Source organism: Camelina sativa, chromosome 4 (genome assembly GCF_030686135.1).
Source record: "Camelina sativa cultivar CO46 ecotype springtype chromosome 4, ASM3068613v1".
NCBI classification, from domain to species: Eukaryota; Viridiplantae; Streptophyta; class Magnoliopsida; order Brassicales; family Brassicaceae; genus Camelina; species Camelina sativa.
This window is the reverse complement of record NC_141883.1, coordinates 25,631,365-25,657,359: the sequence shown is the minus strand read 5'-3', so window position 1 is coordinate 25,657,359 and position 25,995 is coordinate 25,631,365. Positions and strand designations below refer to the sequence as shown.

General features: G+C 34.2%; 4 protein-coding genes, 3 non-coding genes and 1 pseudogene across 9 annotated transcripts; 3 read left to right on the top strand and 5 right to left on the bottom strand.

The window, feature by feature from the left end:
• Positions 1-19: 19 nt before the first annotated feature.
• Positions 20-1,658, top strand: LOC104781739 (MATH domain and coiled-coil domain-containing protein At3g58210-like; annotated as a pseudogene). Its single transcript, XR_015596326.1, has 6 exons — positions 20-89; positions 199-357; positions 495-550; positions 607-650; positions 705-999; positions 1,069-1,658. The product of XR_015596326.1 is annotated as an MATH domain and coiled-coil domain-containing protein At3g58210-like (transcript).
• Positions 1,659-2,857: 1,199 nt separating this feature from the next.
• On the bottom strand, positions 2,858-2,944 carry LOC147946195 (small nucleolar RNA Z102/R77). Its single transcript, XR_015597971.1, has one exon. It is a non-coding gene; the product is annotated as a small nucleolar RNA Z102/R77 (small nucleolar RNA).
• Positions 2,945-3,031: 87 nt separating this feature from the next.
• Positions 3,032-3,118, bottom strand: LOC147946194 (small nucleolar RNA Z102/R77). The gene has a single exon (XR_015597973.1). It is a non-coding gene; the product is annotated as a small nucleolar RNA Z102/R77 (small nucleolar RNA).
• A 6,707-nt stretch (positions 3,119-9,825) lies between these two features.
• On the top strand, positions 9,826-25,838 carry LOC104781734 (bet1-like SNARE 1-1). Of its 2 annotated transcripts, XM_087510760.1 has the most exons (6): positions 9,826-9,860; positions 24,203-24,418; positions 24,875-25,022; positions 25,231-25,287; positions 25,381-25,440; positions 25,527-25,838. In XM_087510760.1, the coding sequence occupies exons 2-6, from the start codon at positions 24,405-24,407 to the stop codon at positions 25,614-25,616; spliced, it is 369 nt and encodes a 122-aa protein (XP_087366886.1). In that variant the 5' UTR covers positions 9,826-9,860; positions 24,203-24,404; the 3' UTR covers positions 25,617-25,838. The 2 variants fall into 2 exon arrangements, with proteins under 2 accessions (XP_087366886.1, XP_010504775.1); XM_010506473.2 differs by lacking the exon at positions 9,826-9,860 and having other exon boundaries at positions 24,095-24,418.
• LOC104781738 (LOB domain-containing protein 29-like) lies at positions 12,293-13,453 on the top strand. The gene is made up of 2 exons (XM_010506476.2): positions 12,293-12,686; positions 12,824-13,453. Exons 1-2 carry the CDS (start codon positions 12,390-12,392, stop codon positions 13,196-13,198), a joined length of 672 nt encoding a protein of 223 aa, XP_010504778.1. The 5' UTR covers positions 12,293-12,389; the 3' UTR covers positions 13,199-13,453.
• LOC104781737 (LOB domain-containing protein 16-like) lies at positions 19,297-20,388 on the bottom strand. The gene is made up of 2 exons (XM_010506475.3): positions 19,938-20,388; positions 19,297-19,765 (listed from the first exon to the last, which is right to left on the bottom strand). Exons 1-2 carry the CDS (start codon positions 20,226-20,228, stop codon positions 19,403-19,405), a joined length of 654 nt encoding a protein of 217 aa, XP_010504777.1. The 5' UTR covers positions 20,229-20,388; the 3' UTR covers positions 19,297-19,402.
• Positions 21,802-23,999, bottom strand: LOC104781736 (deoxyhypusine hydroxylase). Its single transcript, XM_087510761.1, has 7 exons — positions 23,840-23,999; positions 23,308-23,445; positions 22,962-23,193; positions 22,738-22,876; positions 22,428-22,554; positions 22,216-22,334; positions 21,802-22,121 (listed from the first exon to the last, which is right to left on the bottom strand). The coding sequence occupies exons 1-7, from the start codon at positions 23,997-23,999 to the stop codon at positions 22,089-22,091; spliced, it is 948 nt and encodes a 315-aa protein (XP_087366887.1). The 3' UTR covers positions 21,802-22,088.
• Positions 25,839-25,901: 63 nt separating the features above from the next.
• Positions 25,902-25,972, bottom strand: TRNAG-GCC (transfer RNA glycine (anticodon GCC)). The gene has a single exon. It is a non-coding gene; the product is annotated as a tRNA-Gly (tRNA).
• Between the last annotated feature and the right edge of the window lie 23 nt (positions 25,973-25,995).

The following is a 25,995-nucleotide window of genomic DNA, read 5'->3' as shown; positions in this document are numbered from 1 at the left end:
GAGTAGCGAGACGATAGCTATGGAGTTGGGTGAAATCGAAGACTTGATGGCCATGGAAGATACACATAACACTAGGAGCCAAGTGAAGAGTTTGTTCTATTGACTGGTGGACTCGAGGAGGCTGCTTGCAGATTAAACTCAAAAGGCTAAGGTTCGCTTTTTTGCACTGTTTTTTTTTTACCCATGAATTATTATTAGCCTTGATAGCTGGCTCGGAAACATTAAACTTGACTGAAGAAGTATGGCTTATCATAGCTATGTTGCAGATTGTACATGATGAGCTAGTGAAATTGATGGGTGGAGGAGAAGTATCTAACTCAGGCCCTAAATTGATAATGTTACCTAAAGAAGCAGCAGGTATGCTTTTTAAAATACAGTGGAGATGATTTGATGGGATCGTTTGTTACTCACTGTCAAATTACAACTGAGGTTTATGATATCAACAGGGTAAGTCTTGTATGCTCGTTAGTGATTGAAGTGTGACATTTCTTCAGAATGTCCTGTTGGCAGGGATCAATTTATATATGCCATCTCCATTAATTTTGAAAAGGTAACATTTATCCTCGTTAGTGATTGGTACTAAAGCAATCAGTATTATGTTTGCAGGAAATGAACGAGATTGATGGCTATGGACAGATTGATGGCTATGGGTACACACTATGCTTTCATAAGAAAGTCTAAACTTGAGTGACTTGAAAGCATAGTGTGTATCAAAAGATTCCAGGATGGGGTTTGTCAGAAATGCTTCCCCTTCCAAAACTTTATGCCAAAGATGATGGGTTTCTTGTGAACGATGAACTCAAGATTGTTGCTGAGGTAGATGTGCTTGAAGTTATTGGGATACTAGATGTATCAGTTGAATTTAAAGAGTCAACACAACTTTTGAAAAAGGTTAAGGTAGATTATGATAGTGTGACGTCTAATGAATTGCTGCTCAACGAGACTCCACCAGTAAGTGAACTCATGGACGTCAATGGTTTCCAAGTTCTTCCTTCCCAGGTAAGGAAACATTAGAAAGATGAATACTTTGTAAGGAGATGATCATTATGTATATTGATCCTTTGGCAGGTGGATTTTGTGAAGCGTATATTTGAAAAACATCCGGACATTGCAAAAGAGTTCCGACCAAAGAACCCACATCTGAGGAAAGCATGCATGACTTTCTTGCTCAGCCTAATCGAGACATTGTGCCAACCACCACAGAGACTATCCAATGAAGATTTGGTGGAAGCAGACAATGCACTAACATACGTGAAAGTTTCGGGGTTTAAGGTGGGTTGGTTGGAGAAGAAGCTTGAGGAAGTAAAGGAAAAGAAGGTGGAAGAGCAAAATGGTGAGATTCGGATTCAAGAATTAGAGGAGGATTTGAAGGAGTTTAAGCAGAAGTGCTTAGACATGGAAGCTCTGCTGGAGAAAGAAAAGGCAAAGGTGTTGGCTGCTAGAGTTTCTCTAAACATTGGATGATATTATCTAAGTATGAAATTGGCATGTTCTGGTGTTTGTTTGTTTGAGTCTATATTATAGTCCTCTTAAAACTTAGGAAGAAGGTAGAGACTAGAGAGCCCTGTGTCTTTATGTTTTTGTATTTAATTTGGTTTATGGTTAATAACAGAGAAACTTTTGGAGAGGAATGGCTAATACTGTACAAAATTTAACCAGTATGGCAGTTTCCTTAATCATAACTCTTTAATTCTCTTCAACGAGAATGTGATGAGCTCATTTAAAAACCTTAATCGCCTGTGATTACTGATTAACGTTCTCGTCACTTGTTATCAACTGACTACAAAGAGCAGTACATCTTAATCATCCAATGGATATAAGAATGCTCCTCTTTGCTTTCACTCTTAAGTAACTCTTTTTGGTGGGAACTCGCTATGTGTTTTTGTAAACCAAACAGCACTAAGCTTGTCTTCATTCAAGACTATGTAAATAGAGTTTTTAGTAAACACTCCTTGTTTCTTGCAATCTAAGAATTATCATGAGGCGATAAATAGGCCCAACCGCCCAACTAAGTCCACTGTGACGCTGAAGCTTTACTAAATGAGCCCAACAGATAGCCCCAATATTGCGTATATTTTACTCAGCCACTCAACAAGCTTGTGCATCAGGTTTGTGGCGCAGTGTGCTTTCCAGTTCCAGACTTCTGTGTTTTGTTTGTTTACTACTACGATACCTGGGTGCCTAATAGGGCTCCACGCCCTCTTCACATTCCTCAAATGGTTCTATTGCAAGAGTAGTCTTGAATGGGGGCAAAGAAGCTAATAACAAGTTCACATTCTCATCTTTGGAATTCTCGAGTCTTTTCTGGTATAAATGATCGGTTCTTGCAAATGGTATGAAAGTAACATAATCGTCCAATCCAATATGACGGATTACATCATAGAAGGAACTAATTAAGATTATTTTTTGAATTTATCATTTCAGTAATAAACTTGGCTTGCTTGTAAAGTGAGTCTTATCTTTTGTTACACTGTCAAGAAGAACAACAAACTCTTCAGCTCAGTTGTAGAGCCGTAGGGGTTGATTAATTATTATTACTTGTCCAATTGCCCGTAGACTTATTAACATGAGCTATGCACTCTGTTTCCGATTCAGAACATTGACTTGATTTTGAAGCTTTATTACTGACAACAACTAATCAGATTAAAACGATTCAATTTCTCATATTTCATTGGAAATTTGTTCTATCAATTATGAAATTAAAGCTACGTCCAAGTAAATTGATCGACACTAGTTACTTCTGATGGAAGAAACTACTATAGTGACTACGAATCAAATTTAAAACAATGTTCCTAACATATATATATATATATAATTGATTAGTAACTAAATTTTGGAAAAAAGAGAGGATTGAAGAGAATGATCAGATAGAGCTAATACGTAAGATGCCATCATATCGGCAATCAAACCAATAGGGAAACAAAGTTCAATCATCACTTCATTCTCTTAACTCTCATTATATGACCCGAATCATAATGTAAAAAAGAAGCTAAACACTATCAAAATCAAAGAAGAAGAAGAAGAAGAAGTAGAAAGATCAGATAGAGCTAATACGTAAGATGCCATCATATCGGCTATCAAACCAATAGGGAAACAAAGTTCAATCATCATATCTCTCTCTTCTTCTTCCACACACACAAAAAACTCATAAAAATCGATCCTTTTAAAACTTCTTTCAGAAAAACAGAGTACCTAAGAAGAACATAATAAAGGAGCCAACTTTTATAATCGAAAAATTCGTAAGCAAAAACCAGAGAGACGGCGAGAATGTAAAGTTCTGAGCTGATGACAAGATTGATTTAGGATGAAATATATATATACACGCACAACTTCAGACGAAACGATACAATTAGGGTTCTTTAGGGTTTCCTCGTATAAAGACGTAAATACCCACCCCCCCCATCCCATTTGTTTCTTTCGGTTTACCGATCTTTATGGGCCGACATATGAGCCCAATTAAAGTCCACATGTTGAATTCTTTTAGTACGGGCCGACGATGTGCTTCTGTGCTTTGTCTTGTAGTTAAAGATTTCCATATATAGTATCTGGACTTGGAGGATTCAATATCTGGACTTGGAAACTACTGCTAGCATTCAGAGGAGTAAGCTAAGGAATTTGAGAGTGTAAGGAGTGCGTTAAGGTCGTCACAAGTTCTAGACTAGGTTTATCTGTTCTTTTTCTTTCACTCCAACTAGATTATGAGAGCCAAAGCTCAAAACTTTGGTTACTAAAAAAGAGAGTTTAGGTTTCCTGTTGGCAGGAAAAATTGCTCCAAGTTTTTAGTAATGTGAAATAACTCCTTTTATTACCTTTTTAAGGAAATGATCTCTTGCTGAACAAGTTTTAGCCAAAGCTCAAAACTTTTACTCTTGATATGATCTTGAGTCTTGACAACTTATATGTATGAGACCGCCATGTTTTGGATAAAATTATACAGAGACTTATAAACAACGATTATCTTGCAAGATTGAGGAATGAAATCCAGTTGGTAAGTAGGTCAAATTAACATGAAATTAGTTTGTTGATGCATCGGACTTTAGATCAAGGGAAAATCTTTACATGTGTTAATTAAATTGTCTGAAATATTTTTTTTTTATGTTATAGAAACATCCATTGAGATAAGGCAAAGGAAGTTAAGCTGCTTTGAGGTTAATTGTTAGAACAGCGTAACTGCGTAAGCCTTAGGGTTCTTAAACCTAATTTAACACCACCATACATACTCATCCATTATAGTTTCTGTAAAGGAAAAGATGTAAAAAAGAATAATCATAAGTTGCCTTGGATATTATTGGTTCTTCTTTCAAAAGAAATGTAAACATATGAATCATGTTGATTTGTGTTAAGTAACTGTTATGCATTATGTCCCATCTTAATCGATATTTTAAAAAACTAATCTTCAACTTGTGTGCATCACATAACATAAAGTCGTCTTCTTTTATCAGACAAAATTAAGTGTGTCTTTGTAGTATTATTATACTATTACAAAGGTTTTCTTTCTAGCCACATTTCTCCTATATTTGTCGGGCTTAATTAATTAGTCACACATATTTTTATGTTATCCCTTTAATCCCCACTCAAAAAATTATAATCCGATTCAAATCCAGTATTTCGTTATTGTCTATACTTGAGTTAATCGACAATTTTTTTAAAAAAAATTCCAAATGTGTTCAGATATGATTACATGGACGATATGGTTGGAGAGGATCATATTAGTAGTATCTCATATTGCAAGTTAGGAAAAAAAAACCCTTTTAATAAGGTAGAATTTTTTTTACCCTAATTCTGTCTGTTTCTTCTCCACTAAAGGTTAACCTATATTCGTGTATACTCGATAATAAAATAAAGAAAAAAATAATACTAAAACACCCTTTTAATAAGGTAGAATTTGTTTTACCCTAATTCTGTTTGTTTCTTCTCCACTCAAGGTTAATCTTTATTCGTGTTGTATTTGGGATTAGAAAGTGAAACTAATGATTTGATGAAAAGTGGTTTAAATTCACTGATTGATAGCGCATGATAGTAGGGTTATAGCTCGCAGTGGCAAGTAGAGTTAAAAATTAGAAAGCATGCAATTACATAGACCCGCATTGAAAAGCAACCTCTTTGTGTCCATGTACTATCTTTCTATACATCGATTAGAAAATATATAACCTTTAATATAATTAATGATAGAGAACTTCGGACATAATTAACATGTAACACACCACACACAATATATATGAATAAAGTAGAAACGATAAAGGAACTTGAACTAAGCTTCGAATGTGATCCTAACTTGAACTAAGCTTCAAACATAAAGAGAATTTACAAATGAAAATATAGTGTTTCTTTAAAACTGTCACCATATATATACTCCACATAAATTTATTTACTTCTCATGCACGAAATCCCCTATATAATGAAACAGAAGTACACAACATTTTTTTGTAAACTATATAATAGATATTTTTTTTTTTGAACTAAACTATATAATAGATATATTTATGACTTTTTTGTTATAAACTTGTAACATAGGTGTATCATAATATATGAGTTAGTCTAATTTTTGGTAAGTAAGGATAGTATGGATTTAGTTAATTATAGTAATATATCAATCAATTATAGGTAACATTTAAAAGATAAAGAAATCTCTCAACCTAATTAAAACAAAAATATATGATTCTTTTTCACATTTATTTTATTTCATATTTAAATTATTTTCATTTTTTATCTAATATATTTAGTTAATAAAATTTATGATTTTTTCTGCATATGATGTAATTTATTTTTTTTTAAACAGATGAATAAAAAAAATATACAAAATGCCCTACAAATCACCTAAGAAAAGTAGGCAAAGATTCAAAGTCATATTAATAAAAAAGAGACCAAAATGATTCTGAATACGAATGAGCATAAACCTTAATTTATCAAGCATTGAAATTAAAAAAATTATGCATTTTATTATGGTTCTTTATTTTAAAGAATTTCAACTTTTAATTATTTTAAAAATTCAAATGTATAACTTTTTTAAAATTTTAATGATTATTAATATTTCAATTATTAAAACATTTATCTTTTTATAAAATGTTTAAGATATGAATAATATTTAAACTTTATAAGAAGTTCAAATATTATAAGTATTTCAATTTATAAAATAATAAAATTTATTCAAACATTTTAAACTTTAATAAAATATATAAATTAAAATATCACATGACGGATTATATGGCAGGACATGTTTGAGTTGATATTAATAGAAAACTAAAATGTCATTAATTCGGTGCTACACGGGTAAAATATTATTTCATTATTTTGTGAACTTTTTAAAAACTTTAAAGATTATTAATATTTCAATTATTAAAACATTTAATTTTTATAATTGTTTAAGATATTAATAATATTTAAACTTTATAAGAAGTTCAAATATTATAAGTAGTTCAATTTCTAAAAAAAGAAACTTTATTAAAACATTTTAAATTTTAAAAATATATTTAGATTTTATGAAGTTTTTTCAGAGGTGTACAACGAATTAAAATATCACACGACGTGTTAATTGGCTAGACATGTTTGAGTAGATATTAATAGAAACTTAAAATGTTATTAATTCGGTGCTACATGGATAAAATATCATCTCATTATTTTGTTAACAATATGAATATTAGATTAATAGACGTATCTAATTAAATCGATTAATTAATACTGTAACAAAATAATTAATATGCGGTATAGTGTAGGTTAAGTCATATAATTAACAATCAAAATACAAAATATAATTTTAAAAACTAAACAAATCAAATAAAATTAACAAACAGAAATTAATATTTTTATCAAATAACTTAAATCGCAGTGTACCGCGGGTCAAAATCTAGATCTACTAGAATAGATTTTATAAAATAGATGTTATTTTCATTAGTTATATTTAACATATGATTTCATGGCATAGTGTTTGAAAAAAAAATTTAAAACAAATAAAACAATCATATATATATAAAACTTTAAATAAAAATTACAAAATAAATAAAATAAATATTAACACGTACTCTAGGACGACTCCAATTCTAGTAATCATAATGTATTACTCAATTTTGTGTTTTTTTCATGGATAGTAAAAGACGCGTAACCTTAATTGCAGTTTATATTTAGATATGTATAGGTTTATAAATATACTATACTCGATTACTCGTCTATTAAAGAAAAATAATATTTTATCGTTTTAAAATTTTTAGGTTACGCGTCTTTTATATATGTAACTTGGAATATACGTATGGATTGCACCGATTCACACAAAAAATACAAAATTAATCTTCACTAGTTTATTTTCTAAAAGACAACTTTGTTTGTCACACTCGCGCTAACTTAATTGAATTGAGTAAACAATCTCCTTATATTGTGGTTTAGACTTTGAATTGTTGCTTTTTCAGTCAAAGTTTTTATACATGTCTTTTAACTTAATCTTATGTTTCAACTGGTGATCACATTTTAGGAAAAGAATAAGGAGGAATATGATATTCCTCTTTATTCCACAATTTGTTTACCATTTGATAGTAATAATTTTTCTTTTATTTTCCTCTACATTTTTTAAAAAATAAAAAACAATAGAACAAAAGTGATTCCCCCCAAAATTGACGAGGAACAAATGGAACAAAAAAAATAACAAATATTAAAATTCCTTTTTATGTGTTCATCTCGCTGGCATGTCGTATTGTAAATTTGAAGTCTCAATACTGAAAATAGTAGTATATAAATGATTTAAATGTCGACACACGTGTGATGGACCCACGAGAGGTCATATGTTGTCGGGTTGACCGTCGTCAGGGTCAGATAGGTCAGCATCATTTTCCAACATTTTAGTTCTATATAAACATATTTAGTCTAAACTTAATCATACCAACAAGTCATATCATATGTACATTAATCTTGAAACGAATGACGCTCTTTGTATTATGTACATAAATACATAATGAGGTTTAAGCCTAATTCATACTACTCTATATAATTTGTCTCATTAGCTGTATCTCAATGTGATATATGAAGCTACCGTAGAAATTGAATAACGACTATTCTTTCTTAACGCCATAATGACTAATTGTACATAATTTTATTGTTTACGGTTAGGGTCTTCGGGAAGACAATATGAATTTCAGAGGATATAACTTATATCAAAACTCCTCAAATACTAATGAAACGTAGGAAAATATAATGATGTTATTAACGCATAAATAGTTGAGTAGTAGTAGTAATGATGATTATATATATAAAGTGAAAAAATGGGAAGAACAATGAGTTGTTAAGGGAAAGCGCGTGACGTGGACATATGGTCAAAGTAGGACCAACATCATATAAAGAACTGTTCACCCTTGCGACGATATGTTTAATTTGGCTGTGTTGTTGTTGTTTTTTTTTTTTTTTTTTGTGTGTGGATAGGGTAATTCTTTTTCCTTTTTTTTGATGTTTATTTATCTCGAATTATTCGGGGTGGATTAGCATAATTCATAATTGACCATCCTTTTGGGTTTTGACCGTTAATTTAGAGTTTTATTCTAAGAATTTCCAGCTTTACGGAAACAATATTCCACACGGCGAATTGTGTAAACATAAGTTTGTATAAAAGTTTTTGGTCTAAAAGTTTGTTCAGCTTAACAAAAACAGGATGCGCCTATAGCAAAATATTGGACACGTGACACTGAAAAATAAAACTCTAATTTTGGTAAATATAGCACAATAACAATAGTTCACTGTTAAGAAATCAAACTGTACAACTATGTATATATATAGAGACTAGAGTTATAGACTATATAGAGCACCTGATTTTTTCTTTGAACTACCGCATACATGATTTTTAATTCACCGACATTACCATATTCAGTTGTACATAACCACGTTACCCTATAGACTGTATATGCTGCGAAAAAGTTCGGTGATTTTTTTTTTTTGGTTTAAACATTTGCTCAAAACCTAATATTTCGTTTTAGTTTGTTTCTTTATTTATTTTTATTATATGAGACAATGTGGTTAATTTTTATAAACATTTTTATTTTGTATAATTTAAATGGAAGCATTTTATTTTTGTTTTGAGCAGCGTACAATATTACACACGTATATTGTGTTTTAACATTTTTGGAGGACCAATATTCAAAAATTTGACTTTTTCCAAACCGATCGGTTAATTATTCCAAAAGGTCAATCATAGTTTGCATTCGCAAACACAAACATGTAATATAGTTAAAACTATTTTGGGTTTACTAGAATTAATATTCAAGTTTTTTCTTTATTAAGTCCTTAATTGTAGAGCCAAAAAAACTATTATATATTACTCAGAGAATGGCTCGAATATGAATCCCTCCTATTGACGATAATTAATAACCACCAAGGATTAGTATTCAGTTAACATCATGACTAAGAAACAAAATTTTGCGGATGATATTTAACTTAATCAAAATAATAAACTAATTTTTGTTTTAAAAACGTATACTAGTTAATATTGGTGGAGAAAGAGTAGAGAAGGTGAAATGAAATGTTGCGCGAGAACACGAAAAGTTGTCTGCTTACACATATAATGCTGACAAAAGCTCATTTGCTATCTTAATTAAAATGGAAGATGACTTAATCAGGTTTTTGTTCTGTCTAATTGTTTTCTTAAAAATTAAAGTTACGTACAAAATGATCGTAGGAAGAAACAAAATTAAGTCCTTTCGATACACCAAGAGGCCTCACTAGTCACTACACGCATATATAATTTATATACGCAAAAAACTACGAGTATATATTAATTTGCTCTTACTGAAATTTAGCGTTCAAGAAATTTTAATCATACACATCTTACGTAATTACCACAATTGTGATGTCTTTTTTTTTTTTTTTTGTGATTTACATCATTACATGTACGAGTTATAATTATGATCTAAAAACTTGCAGATTGAACCAGAAACTCATCACTATGGAAAGGATAATTAAGACCTCAAATATGATAGCCTAAACAAAAAAAAAATTTGGCAAGCTGATCACGCGTTGTGAATGGCGGTGAATATTCTAGTTAAACTACTGATAAATATTTTCTATTTTCTTTTTATACACTTCCGTTTTCCTCTATAAGACAACCATTTTTATAACCAGGTGATTATAAATCCAAGCACTGTTTAATCTCAAATTCTATAGAAATTAGTTAGTTTTCTGCTGCTTATTAATACGTATAGAATTACCGAGATGTAATCACAAACGGCGATCATTTTATCGTTGATCTTAATAATTAGCAAGACGAGTTTTCGACCCGTTTTGATCACTACAGTTGGTTTATTTTGTCCCTCGTGTGTTATAATTATATAGTAACTTGAGAGAGTAGTGGTAGGACAACAGATTTTTGGGATTAAGAATGTCACTATTTGGAGCTCTTGGGTGTGAGAACTGATTAATTTGCCACCTGAGAAAGGGTCTACATGTTGGTTTCTATGCGTGACACAAATAAATATATTGAAGCATTTACTTAATAACAGATCAATTTTTATTATAAAGTAATTATATTATTTTAAGGTTAAGATTTTAATTCTCAATATTGCTCGACAACCCTGACCCTACTGTTCAAATATATCATATACCAGACGTTGTGTCCATTGTCGCTCTATCGTTGGCACATTATATTTTCTTTGGTATTAAAAATACAAGTTAATTGAAGGCCTAATAATTAATATATATACATTTTTCTTTACCATATTGTGCTTTTAATACTCTCTTATCTGAAATTCAAAATGCTGAAATGTATGCATAGATTGACAAAGATCATGGTTTGTAGAATTTATGTTACTACAACAAATGATATATAGATCAACAAGAAAATAGGAAAACATGTATAGTTAGATACGATTTATTTTAATTCAAGATATGTTGGCTCATATTATACTTACACAAGTGTTTAACGCATGCATGTGTAGTTAATGGATCCCTATAAAATTTTAGGGATCGTATCTATATCGATAGGACTGAGGAATAACCTATATACAGTATATATTAATATTATATGCAAGAATATGGGTGGATAGGAGCAGGTCCACAGTTAGAGTAATATAGACATAAAATACCTTATTCTTCACTAATGGATCCCGTATTGGTAATGGAAACATTTTTTTTTTCAACATTACAAGAAGCCTTTTGAAGAATTGAAGTATTTTTTTGTTTTTAAAGAATCGAAGTATTGAATCCTTACAATATTGGGCGCTCCAACCACTATACCACCACGGATGGAATAAGGAGGAGATGATGTTAAAATTAGGACGCTGATTGTAACGGTAACACTCATTATTCTTTAAAGAGAACATTATTTGCCATGCATATAATTTACGTAGATAAAATCATAAAATAATTATTTATAGTGTCCAAATTAATTGTTAACTAACTGTTCTAGACGGTTTATACACAGTAATAGGTAGAGATTATTGCCAAAGGGATGTGAATGAGATACTTCAGTTAAATATATAGGCCGAAATTAAGAGTTCTAGCAGATATGTAGATAGTTGCTATTTTCATGAAAGATGAACACCTTTTGTTGATGTATTTTTCGCTTAAATCAATGTGTTATACAAATTAAAATGAATTAAGACTGTCCTTCTTTTACTTTATTATTAAACATTTTAAGAACTGAAGAATGAGTATGAAGTGCTTTAATCACTCTTATCACTTCTTGTAACGGTTTCAAACCCTAACTCCTCTATGTTTTAATGCGATTGTTAACCAAAAAAAAATTACTTGAATTCGATTACTAGTTACTTGGAACCTATGACCTACTTATATTTTGATAGCTACATAAGGCACCTACTTATTTACGTTGCATATTTTCATTGCCAATCAACTCAAACATTCTTCAAAGTAAATAGTTTTTTCTCAAATATTGGAAGGGTAGGTTAGAAGTTCTAGTAATTTTGTGGAGCCGGAAACAAAAAAACGTCTATTGTGTAATTTTTTGTTGGTACCAAGTCTATTGTGTAATTATTCATTATAGTTTGCTTTCGGTTTATTAAATTGGTTTAATTAATAGAAAAATGTACACGTCCATTCTATGATGCAATATACTACTATATATATACAATGTATTATATATCTCTCGTTTTTATGCATACAAAAATCCAAAAGGATTGTCAATTTCTTTAACAAGAAAAACAAAGTTGTACTAATGCAAAAGGAATGAATAAAAATAAATAATGAGAAGTGTAGAGCATTAAGCAGACAATATGTAATTAAACAAACCTAATATATGTAACCCACCTTCATCTCCACCTTTGCCTTGTTTATAAAATCTCTCTCCCTTAAAGCTATACTCAAGGTTAGATCAAAACCTAATTACAACAGCACTACAAAGACAATTAATCACAAAATTAAATTCGACATCTAATATAAAGATTCATCACAACACCATCATCATCATGAGTAGCTCCAGCTCTAGCTCTAGCTCTGGCTCTCCTTGCGGTGCTTGTAAGTTCCTTAGGAGGAAATGTGCAAAGGGGTGTGTGTTTGCTCCATACTTTTGTCATGAACAAGGAGCTTCACACTTTGCAGCCATTCACAAGGTCTTTGGAGCTAGCAATGCTTCTAAGTTGCTCTCTCATCTTCCCATCAGTGATCGATGTGAAGCCGCTATTACAATCTCTTATGAAGCTCAAGCTAGGCTTCAAGATCCCATCTATGGCTGCGTTTCTCATATCTTTGCTCTCCAGCAACAAGTATTTCCTTTCAAAACCTTAATCAAGATCATTAGTTTCACTCCTAATCTACATATAAACGTATTTAATCACTAGCTATAAGAATATTTTGCCGGCGAATTTTTTGTAATTAGTTTTTTTTTTTTGTTGGGGTATAGGTTGTGAATCTACAAGCACAACTTGAGATCCTCAAGCAACAGACAGCACAAAGCATGATTTTTGCTGATTCACCGACATCAGAAAACCCTAATGGTTACTATGGAGACACAAATAAGACTCCTTATCATCATGATCATCAAGAACCTCAAAACATTTATCATCATCATGATCAGACCCATTTGGTTTACCAAACCGGAAGTTCTGGGACGGTTCACCACGGGGATGCCACAGAGAATAGTTACCACAACGAAACATCCTCAGTCATGGGAGAATTCTCCATCTACTCTGACTTGGAACAACGCTTGAACACTTTCAATCAAGATAATATCAAAGAGCTTCAGTCAGCAAATTTTGGCTATATCTCCTTCTCGTGATATGGTTTATATCAAGACATGGGCTGTGATTCTTATAATTATTCAATATCCGATCTATATAGAATATAAATATATAAATATATAGCCTGCTTATATATGTTTCAGACTTTTTGATGGTTTTAGTAGCGATTGATGATGTTGCATGCCTAGCTCAACGAACCAGCTTTGTTGTAATCATAAATAAAAAGCACTAGATGCCCTAGAATTATATAAAGATATTAGATATATATCAATATCCTCAACATCTGTTTAGTAGTGTATATATATTTCAATTTTTCTGTTATATATATTTGCACAAGAATCATGTTTTCCTTCTTCACTGTGTCCCAATCTTAATCTTAAACGAGAAAATTCCCTAGCTCGTTAAACTGTCTGTCCTGTTTCTTTAGATTCTGCTAGTACGTACGTATACTGTATACCTACAGTCTGGTACCCGTACGCCCGATCGTCCTGGTTGCGAATTTCCCTCAATACTGGGGAAAGCGGATATTGGATCACTGTTAGGTAAATTATGATCTTTGACTTATTTTTATGTTTACATGTTCGAAAGTTTACACTCTCTCCAAATTATTGGCAGATAGTTATATGTTACATACATATAATCCTCGATATGATTAATGCTCATGATCGATTGGACTGCCACTGACCTTTTATCAAGAAGAAGTGCTAAAATATACATAATTTTGTTGCCTGTTTGTTGTTCGAATATTCATCGATTTGTAGATGTTTTCATCATTATCATCAAGTTTGTAGACACAGCTTATCAATATTGGTTAACTCTACTTTTCTCAAAAAAATAAAAAAAAATTGGTTTAACTCTTTTTTCTTCTTTTCCATAATGTATTGCGAATTTAATTTATCAACAAATCTAATCTCATAGTTTTTTTTGTTTTGTTTAGAAAAAGTACTATAATTTTTTTTTTGATTCTAACAATAATTGTTCTGCTAATTTTAATTGGTTGTTTGGTTGTTGCGATATTTTTATTTTAAATTATATATTTTGTTCATTATCACTAACGTAAAACGAGGTTCTAGAATTAAATAACCGAGTCCAAACATAAATCACTGGAAATAGGTATACTTTTGTACGAGTAACTAATATCTGGATATGGATTTAGGGTTCATCTACATGATAAATTCACTGAACCCGAACATACCAACTTTGGTATGAAAAGTAGTAGTATATGAGCATACAATCCACTAAACAACTAGTTTGAACTACTTGATAGAAAAAAATTGAATGTAAAGTACAACCCCAATTTATTATTTTGCCACGAAGTTTGTCTTTTTATATATCAACTAGCTAGTTTAGAATATCACCGGAAAAGAGTTTGATCGGTAGTAGATTTACAATACCGAAACAACAAAATCGAAAGGAAATTCATCTCATAAACCCTTGACCAAATTTTTTTCTTTTGTTAGTTATCCAGAGTTATGCATAGTCTTTCTTATTTTCTTATGGTCTAGCTAGCTACCTATGTAGTAGCTAACCTATCAATGGAAATATCTATAAGCTAACTCACCATTAGAAAATATATGTATCATATATGGTCTCGAAATGATAATCCATTAAGCCCTTTATGGACATTAGGGGTTGTTAAGCCCATAATATAAGTGAAATTGGACATGCTTCTCTATGCCAGTAAAGTTTTTCTCCGGATACAAAATCTAATATTTAATTCGATTCCAGAGGATACTAAAAGAAAGAGTCAAATTAAGAGGGCTTATTCCTTTTTCCGTAGGTGTTTTTAAAATATGTTTAATTTGGTAATAATAATTTTGCGGGTAACACTGCTAAAGCCGCTGCTTGTGCAAGTAAAGCTTTGTTACGTACTTACATTTGTCGTACGGGTGAGCTTTGTTTTTTTTGAATAAAATGTTAAATTAGATTCAAAAGAAAAATATGTGTTTGTAACTAGTGCAACCTTCAGCCAAAATAGTATTCAAAAGAGAAATTTAAAATGTGGTAAAAATTGTTAATAGCTAAAATCTTGATGCTAGCCAAAGGTGTAAGGCATTAGCATAACGCCTATCACCACTCCTTTGGATCGCTAAGAGCTGATCTCGGACTTGTCTATCAAGGCATTTGATCAACTGACCTTCTGTGATCGGGTGCTCACCGTGCCGCCGCCTATTACGTTCACGCCAGAGTGCATAAACCGTTGCCTGAAAAATATACCATGCTAGAAAACCTTCTTCCGTAGTCGTCCAAGTAGCAGAGACTATCCCAAGGAGAATGTGCCAATTCAAAGAGAATCGTGTCTTGTATATTTTTTTTGCGAGATTATCCCAGATACCTGAAGTGAAACCACAAGTAAAAAAAAAGATGATCCCGAGTTTCGATGGGCTGATTGCAGAAAACACAGGTCGGGGAGAGTCCCCTGTTCCAGAGAATCATTCTATCCCCAGTTGAGAGTCTGTCCCTCGTAGCCAACCAAACACAGAAGGAGAACTTAGGTGTTGCATGGGCAAACCAGACTCCTTTGTGCCAGGATACCAGGTCGGGTGTGGTACGTATATGGAGCCATGTTTCCTTGGTTGAGAACCTCGTGCGATAGGTATCGTTTTTTCCTTTCCATAAGGGGATATCCTCTGCATATGTGCGTGTTTGGAACTTTAGAGCTAGTGTGTCTTCTATTTGGTTTAGATGTTCTACTCGATGCCGTCGCCGACGACGATGAGTCCATGCCTCAGCGACCGTCATATGTTGGCTTATCCCAAAATCAATGAACCCGCGCTCACCTGCAACATCAATCAGACGCCCCATTGGAGACCACACATCATACCAAAAAGAAGCCTGAGCACCGTTCTTCACCTCAACACTACTAAACTGTTTGGCAAGATCACGGTATTTAAGGAGTTTACGCCACATCCAGGATCCCCTGGAGGCAGTGTGGTTGATAGACCAAAACGACTCCTTCCGTAGTAAGTAGTGTCGGCACCACCGGACCCACAAGGAGTCTCCATTCGACACAAGCCTCCAAACTAACTTCAGGCAACAAACATCATTAGCCTCCTTCAAAGATCGTAAACCAAGTCCTCCTTCAGTCTTTTGTGTGCAAACATCTTCCCAAGCAAGCTTAGCCTAGTGACAGTTGAGGGCCGGTCCAGACCAGAGGAATGCAGAGCAAATCTTATCAATCTCTCGAATACATTGGCGTGGCAAACGAAAAGCTGACAACCAAAAATTGCAGATACTCCAGAGGACCGAAGAGAGAAGATTAAGGCGACCAGCATAGGAAAGGAAGCGAGCCGTCCAGGATCCTATTTTCTTTTTGATATGCTCCAATAAAGGACTATAGTCCCCAGAAGAGAGGCGCTTAGTCACTAGCGGTAGCCCAAGGTAACGTACAGGAAACTGAGCAACACCAAACTGAAAACGGTCTATAATCTCTTGTTTACAAGAATCTGTAACACCCGCAAGGTAGACAGTAGACTTTTCCATACTGATACGAAGCCCTGATCGTTTTGCAAAGCTATCAAATACTTCCAGAATCCCCTCAATAGACCGCAGCTTACCATCGGAGAGAACCATTAGATCATCAGCAAAACTTAAATGAGTTAGACTGAGATTCTTGCATTGCGGGTGATACGCAAATCTCCTCAAACCTGCTGCTCTATCAAGCATCTTTGACAGTACATCCATAGTAATAACAAACAAGTATGGTGAGAGAGAGCAACCTTGTCTCAAACCCCTAGAACTGCAGAAATAACCAGCCAATTCTCCATTGACCTGAACCGAGAAAGATGTTGTGGTAACACATAGCATAATCCAGTGAATAAATTCGAAGGGGATGTCCAAAGAGAGCAGCACATTTTCGAGAAAAGACCATTGAACTGAATCAAAAGCTTTGGAGATATCTATTTTGATTGCACATCGGCTGGAAATAGAATCTAGATGGTACCCACTAACCAACTCCGTGGCAAGAAGCAGATTTTCAATAAGGAGTCTGTCTTGAACAAAAGCGGACTGGTTTCCCGAGATGAATAGAGGACTAATCAGTTTAAGTCGATTGACAAGGAGCTTGGATATGACTTTATAAAGCACGTTGCAAGATGAGATCGGCCTATAATCCTTCATTTCCATGGCGTCCAACTTCTTTGAAATAAGAGCAAGTATTGTAGAATTTACCCCTTTTGGCAGAAACCCTTTCTCAAAGAAAGATTGAACCGCCACTACAAACTCTGGGCCAACAAACTCCCAAATCGATTTGTAAAACTCGACAGTGTACCCATCCGGTCCCGGGGACTTATCCTTTGGCATCGAGAAGAGAACTTGTTTGATTTCTATAGCAGTAACTTGGCGAGTAAGTTTTTGCTTATCCTCTACGGAGCACCGGTACGAGAGTAGGTCTTGAAGCTCAACAACTGAAGCTCCAACATAATCATCTGGTTTATGCTGCAGAAATTCTCGAAAGAACCTCTCTGCCTCTGCCTTTATCTCCTCGGCTTTAGCCGTTACACTACCATCTCGAATCTCCCTTATTGAATTCTGCGCAAAATGAGCCATGACTGCTCGGTGGAAAGTTTTGTTGTTCTGATCCCCAATCTGCAACCAATGCAGTTTTGATTTTTTCTTCAAGTATTTCTCCTCTAAGCCGGCAATCTGTTCCTATTTGGTATATGCCTCCGCTTCTTCATGCATAGCTTGTGGAGAAGGATTTAGTTGTTTTGCTTCATGCTTCTGACAAAGCATAAGATATGCATCCTTTGCCTGTTTTACCAGATTGCCCATCCGTTCAGTTGCCAATCTACGGATCAACGGCTTAAGAGCCTTTAACTTCTTCATGAGCCTAAACAGAGAAGAAGTGGACATGAAAATAGGCTCTGTTTCCTTCCAAAACTCTTCAACCATTGGCTTAAAAGCCTCCATCTCAGCGATGGCGTTGACAAATTTAAACGGTTTACGAGTATTGGATTGCACCTCATTAGACATGTTTAAGTGGATCCGACATCGCAAATGGTGTGAGCACTCTCCAGCCTCAAAAACATGTAAAAGTACACTTCTAGTCTTCTACTTAAGAAAACTAAGTCCCCACGTAAGTCGACGCCAGCCGTTTCGCTACTCCTTTGTGCCTTCTTTTGTTCTTTTTTTTCCTCGGTCAAACTCTTTTTGTTCTATTTGTTCAATTGTTTTTTTTCTAAGAACCATGAAGAGGACAAGCGTTCTTGTTCCATTGGCGTCACTAATCAGTTGGGATATCTTATGAGTGATCAACTAGAGAAGCTTCTTGGTGGGAAATTCCAAATTGGATTAGATGAGTAATTTAAAGATGATTAAATTATTTGGAAGTGACAAAGAACAAAGTAGTTAACTTGCATCCTACGTAGGGGACATTTTGTCTAAAAATACCAATATCTATGACATTTCTTAATTCTCGTTAGGTATACATGTTTAATCTTTTCTAACATTGAATTAAAGTGTGGTCCTCTTAGGATTAAGTTTAGATATGAATAAAGAGTTTTAATTTATTTATTTGCTTCTCACTTATTCGGAGGACAATTTTCATATATAATAGTTCGATTCTCAAAAAAGAACAAATTTAAAAACAAGAAAAATAACATGTTTAATAATGGTCATCTTTAAAGTGAGAACTATGTTGACTCTTAACACTTTTTTTTCTTGGCTCTACGACAGAGGAAAATAGTATCAAAAAGTAAATAAAAACCCTACAACAAACGAGTGGATACTAATTAAACTATACAAATCACAGACTGACTCTCCAATCGTTGAGTTGCACAACATGTCTAAAAGATAAGACTACACAACTCAACAGTACTAGTTTGCTAATACTCAAAAATATTATAGATAATTCGAGAGACATTGATAGACGAGTAATAATAAACCAATCTATACAATTGACAATTTCCAGATAGCTAAAATCCGAACCTAGCTAAAATCCTCAAATCTATAAAGAAAGTCAACATAGGCCATATATACTCAGCATTATATTCTTCATTTTCTCTTAAACTGAAATAAAAAAATGATTTCAAAAAGTGGAATATTTTGTTTAATTGTTGTAAACAAAAATTTGGAACTCTTTCATTTCATAGTCTGTTATAGCATGATTTAAATGTTCTAAAGATTTGGCATATGATTTAAAACTTAAAAGTATATAAATTGTCTGTTATAGCATTGCATCTTGATTAAGAAGAAGAATAATTTAGAAGAAGCACATATTTTCTGTATATTATATAATTATATCAGTTTCTCATCATCCTAGCCAACGCTTGAAGCTCTCCGAGATCGCTATTACAGTAACTCAGCGATCTCTTCTTGTTTGGATAACCGTCCTGGTGAAACCCAAACCGACCCGTTTGAATATCTTGCACGCTGGTCGTGACTTCACTACTCGTGTGGCTGTATTCCAACGATTCAATTGAGCTCAGCGGTGACACCGGTTTATTAGGGTTTTCGTGACTGTATGGCATGTACGGTATCGTGTAACCAGTTGTTTGCTGCCACGTCATTTCTGATATTTTGCTCAGATCTCCGGCGACCGTGGAGATTGTCTGGTGGGCGAGGTTCGCCTTTAGTTGCATCAGTTGTGCTTGCAAGAATGCCACCTATACATCACATATGTTAAACAATCTAAAGTGAAAACATAAACAAAAATGTCCAACAGTCTAATTAAGTTGGGAAAAAAAAACTAGTCCATAAAATCATAGAGTGAACACTACGAAATTCTATAGGTTATTTATCGATCTATGCGTTACAAATAGAATATTGTATTTTTACCTGTTGCTGGAGGGCGAAGACATGAGAGACACAACCATAGACAGGATCATGGAGACGAGCTTCAGCTTGGTAGGCCATAGTGACGACAACCTCATGCCGGTCTTGGATGGGAACGTGGAGCAAGATTTTAGAAACGTTACTTGCTCCGAACACCTTGTGAATGGCTGCAAATCTCGCAGGACTTTCTTCCGATGAGAAGTACGGTGCAAATATGCAATCAATCACGCATTTTCTCCTCAGAAACTTGCATGCGCCGCATGGCGAACCTGTTCCGGTACCGTTAGATGCCATCTGAACAAAGTTTTTATACTTAGTTACAAAAAGATTGTCTTTGTAAGAATTGTACACGAGCAAACTCGGAAATGGTTTAAATTATAAGATTGAGAAGTAGAGCAAAACAAGATACGATGGTGGCAGTTGTTGGTGTATTTGGTTTGATTCCTAATAAAATTCACTTATATATGCAGAATTGCCCTGTATTCTATGATAATGTTATCAATTAGTTTTACTTTTGTTTGTCTACCATTTGCGTTACCTTTACCCTTATAGATTATTATTGTTTTAAATGAACATCACTAGAACTTGAATCCTATTTTGTCTTTTAGTCCATAAAGAGTATATGATGAAACAATCGTGATTCGAATAAGATAGTATGTATAGTCTTCTCATGACGTAAATGAAGTTTACTATATATCCCATTGCCGTGTCCGTGTTAATTGAATCAGTTCTTCGGGTTCATAAAACAAAATTAAGTGACCGACCGATTAGGCTTTTGGTAGGCTACGAAATGAAGGATTTGTTTAAGTGTTTTTTTTTCTCACGTTAGATTGTATTAAAAATTATGAGGCATAATCTTTTTTGATGATCATCGTATACAATCGTTGAGATAATGTAATCTCTACATGCTATATCTTATTTGGTCGATACAAAAAATCCTAGAATGATCATAAATTAGACATGCATTTTTTCTATACCAACTGTACTAAAATTCTTAATATACATAAAATGGTTATATATATATATATATATATATATAGCGTATAAAGTATTACTAAATATTAATAAGTTTGCCTACCCAAATGAGATTTGGTTTCTTTGACTTGAAGGAAAAATGTGCATTTAATGTCAAAAACTTTTGAGTGAACAAAAGGGTGCGAATGGGTTGACAATGCAAGGTCATCATGCAGGGTTCTACGGAGACAAATCAATAGTGGATGATGTCAAACGTATTTCTTGTAAAAGTCTTTTGTACCAAGAAAGAAAACAAATGAATTGCCTTAAGTCTTAACCATTAATGAGCCGGTATTTATTATCAGTATGTTGTAAACCTCAATCCTCTGATAAATTGTAGCAAACTATTAATTCTGATTTTGATAAAACTTGTTTTTGTTCCATGGTTAAACGATTACTCGACCAAATATTATAGTCAAACCGTTAGACAACTAGTAGTTAATAACGTAGACGGCCGATAAGGCTCCAAAACAGAACTTAGCTAGTGTCCTTTTTTTTTTTTAATATATTGACTTATATCGCCGAACGCCCGACATTGGAAATGTTGCCGTTTGTCGTGTTCTAGAAGACCAGGTAAACCGGAAAAGTGCCCGTTAGAAGTTTACCGACAGATGCTAATGCCATATGTAATTTTGAATGTGAAGTCAGTTGATCAAATTGCGTGATTATAATAAGCTAATTAAAAAAGTAGCTTCCATTTCTGTAAAAAGACTTTCAGCTCAAATTAATTAATGATCGTTGCTAAGCAACACTTTATCTAACCATGGATTTTGTACAACTCTGAAACCAGTTTTTAATAATTCAATTATACGTCTGTATCTGTATATATAAATCCTAGAGAACAACAAAAAGATAGCTCAAACTTTGACCAATGTTGCTTAAAAAAAAAATTATTTGGATTTGGTCTACAATATCACATGCCCTTTTCTCAACTTAAACAATGGAAAGCTTCCATACCCATCAGACAATGTATCTTAACCTTACACAACGAAGATAACTATAATAAATTAATAATCGTGCAATATGAGTTGTTAAAGTAGCTTCTATCTCTGTAGAAAAATGTCAACTTTCTGCTAAAGTTTGTGTTCTTTTGTTTGTTGGTAAATGTTTTGAAGAATTGTTGAAGATCCTTGAGCATCCTTAGTGAACAAGGGGGTCTTGCGTGAAAAAGAACTGCAAAAAGGTTGCGATATGGGTCATTACAGATTCACAGTCCCAAAGTATTCATCAGATATGAGGGTAAGAGTTTTGAGATCAAAGTGTTTACCTCAAATGATTTTCCGGAATTTTCAAATTCCAAGATACTCAATGCAACTTCACAACTTTGTGCAACGATAGGCTCAGGGTCCCTTGAGAATTCTTGTAGCAATGCAATGCTCTGCTCATCTGAACAGAGCCGAGTAATGTGAAGAAGTCAGTAAACTAAAGACAGTGAAATTATGGTCGTTCAAGCAATGAAGTGTGTTTTGGAAAAGATACCTGCAATAGAACCAAGCGCTTCTGCAGCCTCGTGTCTAACCATTGGGTGCTCGTTCACATCTCTCAGTACTTTGCTTAGAGTAGCTAAAGCAGTTTTATTTTGCAATTGGCCCAAGACATATGCAACCTAATAAAAATTGCATCAATTACAAAGCAACACTTATACGGTTTAAGGTTGGAGAACAATAAGCAGAGATTCAAGGTTAACTATAACGACTCATTCAAGTTCATGAACATCTTCGAAGAGTGCATTCTCATTAGGAAACAATGATCAAACTGAAAGTTACTTAATGAAGGAAACATGACAAACCTCGTGACGTAGAAGGGCACTGTTAGCACTCAAAGAATCAACTATGGCAGAAACCGCTTCCTCTCCACCATGATTCCGTAGGGCAAAAAGTGCAGCATATCTCTCATACATGCATTTCGTTTCATCCAGAAGAATTTGCCTATAAATCGATGATCTTAATCAATAACCTGTTACAAACTGGTAAATAATCTAAGGATTATTGAGTTGGTCAAGAGAGGAAGAACCTCAGTTGGTGGACAGAAGAGAAAGAAGCAGCTGGGCCTGCAGGGTCAACAGACATGAAAGGTGATTTCTCTGTAGTGGTTGACTGGTTCTCGGCATCAACATTGCCCAACTCTTCAATCCTTTTGAGAGCTAATTCACATGTTTCTCGAACCTCCTGAGCTGGATCCGAACTCAAGCTTTTCTTTAAAATGTCAACATTACCTGCTAAACCAATGGCTCCAAGAGCTTCCGCTGCCTGTTATATTAACAGCGAATCAGCTTTTTGTAAGGATCACAAAAGCTTATACTAATACAGAGGAAACAAAGATGATCTGAGATTAACAGCACAAGGATCAAATTATATACTCAACTCATGTCGTACTATCGGATGCAAAGACATATCATTAAGAACCGACTCAAGAGCAGGAATTGCTTCAGCATCTTGCATCTGACCCAATGCAAAAGCAGCTTCATGTGCTAACAGATTAGATGAGTCCCTAGATGCTGCAGGAGAAGTAAAAAAAGATAGACGAGAAGTTAATCCCAGCGCAAATGATTGATAGAAACCTTCCCTACTGAAACTAAATAAACAGAGCTCTTGCTCTTCAGAAATTTTAAAATGTCACATATGAAAGCGAGAAACAATCAGTAATGAGACAGATAGGGCAAAAACGAAATTATGGCAACCACATCCTGATGAACCAAAAACTCAGAATACATAACTAATCTAAAGCTAATCAATCACAAAACCATACCAGCACACAAATTCAGTTTAAGCTTAGAAGAGTAACTCAAATGTTCTTCCTAAAGTACCAATTTTTTTCTTACTTTCTAGTACAAATGAAAAAAATTAAACGAGAAAGAGAAGATTTTGAGAAGCAGAGATTGAAAAACAAACCGAGGATTAGGGCGTTGCGAGGTCCTGGTCCTTTCAAGTTGCGAAGAGAGAAGAGAGCTCTAAACCGCTCCGAGATCGACTGTGACTGGTCAACCAATCGCTCGCAGAGAAACTTCTCCAAGTTCACCGTCGTCGATGAAACTATTCCATTAGATTCCATCTTCACTAAATTCAGTTTGTGAAAAAAATCTGGGGTTCCGACACGACGACGACGACGACGACGACGACGACTAGGGTTTCTGTATACGAAAGAGGAGAGAATCCGCGATTCGTGAAATAAAACGCGGGGACCTATTCTGCTAATAACTGAATTCACTTTTTGGCCCCCATAATAATATCATAATTTTAAATTTGACCCCATAGTTTCTATTACGTCATACACAGTAGTAGTAGTACACGTGTGTGAAAACAGTTTCGTCTGATGATGATGATGATGATTTAGCTTCTTTCTCTTTCGACATATCAACCGTCGTTTCCTTGCCTCAATTTTGCGTTTACCATAGAAAGATCCTGGTAGGTGAACTCAAGAAGCGAGGAGGATTAGATCGTTTTATTCGATTGATCGATGAATCCTAGAAGGTTAGCTCCGTGTATCTTTTTTCCTATTTAGAATTTGGAGGTAAAAGATCTGGCGAAATCTCATGATTCGATGTGTTCTCATGAGTTATTTAATTTGTAGATTAGGGTTCCATCAGGCGGATCTGAACAAGAAGCAGTGAATATATATAGATAGAATAGAATTGTGTGCTCTGTATCCGTATAGATGTAGTAGACCAATTCGTCTTTACTAATTTAGATTTCGATTACAAAACTGCAAAATCTGGATCTGGAATTTGTTAAATCAATGTACAGTGCGTAGCATCTGAGTTCATTCATATTTGCAAGTGAGAGTCATGTTGCCCTCTGCTTGAGCTTTTCTAGCTTTAGAGATTATTAGTTGCTTTGAGTTCTTTCTCGTATCATGATTGAGTGAAGAGAGAGAGAGGAATTAGAGCTGTGTCCTTTGCTGATTGTCTAATTTTTTTTTGTTTTCAGGGAGCCGCGTGGTGGTAGAAGTTCTCTCTTTGATGGCATTGAAGAGGGAGGAATTAGAGCTGCTTCTTCTTACTCTCATGAAATCAATGAACATGACAATGAGCGTGCCTTGGAAGGTTTGCAAGACAGAGTCCTTCTCTTAAAACGAGTAAGCCTGAATACTTGCCTCTGATTTTTTTGAATAACGAGCATAGCATCTAATGAAAGCGTGATAAATTGACATTAGCAATGGGTTAGCCACAAATCTAACACATACTGCCCATACTTGTAGTATGGAAACCGTAACATAGTTTCACATTTTTATACACGACTAGGTGTGAACCAGATTCTGATATGTTTCTTTTTTCATGACACAGCTATCTGGTGATATAAATGAAGAGGTCGATACTCATAACCGCATGCTTGACAGAATGGTATTTCCCCAGTGTTTTCTGATACTTGTATTGTATATTTTATTTTCTCACAGACGCTATTGATACTGAACGTTTTGCGTGATTTCTATGCAGGGCAATGATATGGACTCATCTAGGGGATTTCTCTCAGGAACCATGGACCGGTTTAAAACGGTATATCCTGAGTTGAAATACTCTCTCAGATCCCTTAGCCTATAGCTTTATTATGTGTTGCAAAGTGTCTTATCGTATCCTTGCAGGTATTTGAGACGAAGTCAAGCCGAAGAATGCTGACGCTCGTGGCATCGTTCGTGGGTTTGTTTTTAGTCATATACTATCTTACTCGGTAAAATCGGCGAACCCATGATATTCCTAAACCAGCTTCCATCCATGATCTCATGTTATTAGCAGTCTCTCTCTTGGCTCGTACAATCTAATCATCCCTCATCAGTGGAATGAACGTATGTCTCCAGTGTTATAGTGTGATCCAGTGCTTGGGTTGAGGACAAAAAATTTATAGACATAAAAAAAGTTATATAATGGATTATAAAGAGCGTTTATTACCTTGATAATAGCGATGGTTTAGATTCTAACCAGTCAAGCACAAAAGATAATAGCATATTGAATATACTTGATGCACCAGCCGGGAATCGAACCCGGGTCTGTACCGTGGCAGGGTACTATTCTACCACTAGACCACTGGTGCTTGTTGTACGTAAGTCCGTATAA

Bases quoted from the DNA above. Each gene is read 5' to 3' on its own strand.
- LOC104781736 (XM_087510761.1), bottom strand. From the start codon at position 23,999: ATGGAATCTAATGGAATAGTTTCATCGACGACGGTGAACTTGGAGAAG. The intron at 23,194-23,307 runs GTATATAATTTG...TATAACAGGCAG, and splicing joins GATAGTACGACATGAGTTGA to CGGAAGCTCTTGGAGCCATT. The intron at 22,122-22,215 runs GTAAACACTTTG...ACCTTTTTGCAG, and splicing joins ATTCCGGAAAATCATTTGAG to TTCTTTTTCACGCAAGACCC.
- LOC104781734 (XM_087510760.1), top strand. The intron at 25,023-25,230 runs GTAAGCCTGAAT...TTCATGACACAG, and splicing joins GAGTCCTTCTCTTAAAACGA to CTATCTGGTGATATAAATGA. The intron at 25,441-25,526 runs GTATATCCTGAG...GTATCCTTGCAG, and splicing joins CCATGGACCGGTTTAAAACG to GTATTTGAGACGAAGTCAAG.
- LOC104781737 (XM_010506475.3), bottom strand. From the start codon at position 20,228: ATGGCATCTAACGGTACCGGAACAGGTTCGCCATGCGGCGCATGCAAG. The intron at 19,766-19,937 runs GTAAAAATACAA...TGTGATGTATAG, and splicing joins TCTTCGCCCTCCAGCAACAG to GTGGCATTCTTGCAAGCACA.
- LOC104781738 (XM_010506476.2), top strand. From the start codon at position 12,390: ATGAGTAGCTCCAGCTCTAGCTCTAGCTCTGGCTCTCCTTGCGGTGCT. The intron at 12,687-12,823 runs GTATTTCCTTTC...GTTGGGGTATAG, and splicing joins TCTTTGCTCTCCAGCAACAA to GTTGTGAATCTACAAGCACA.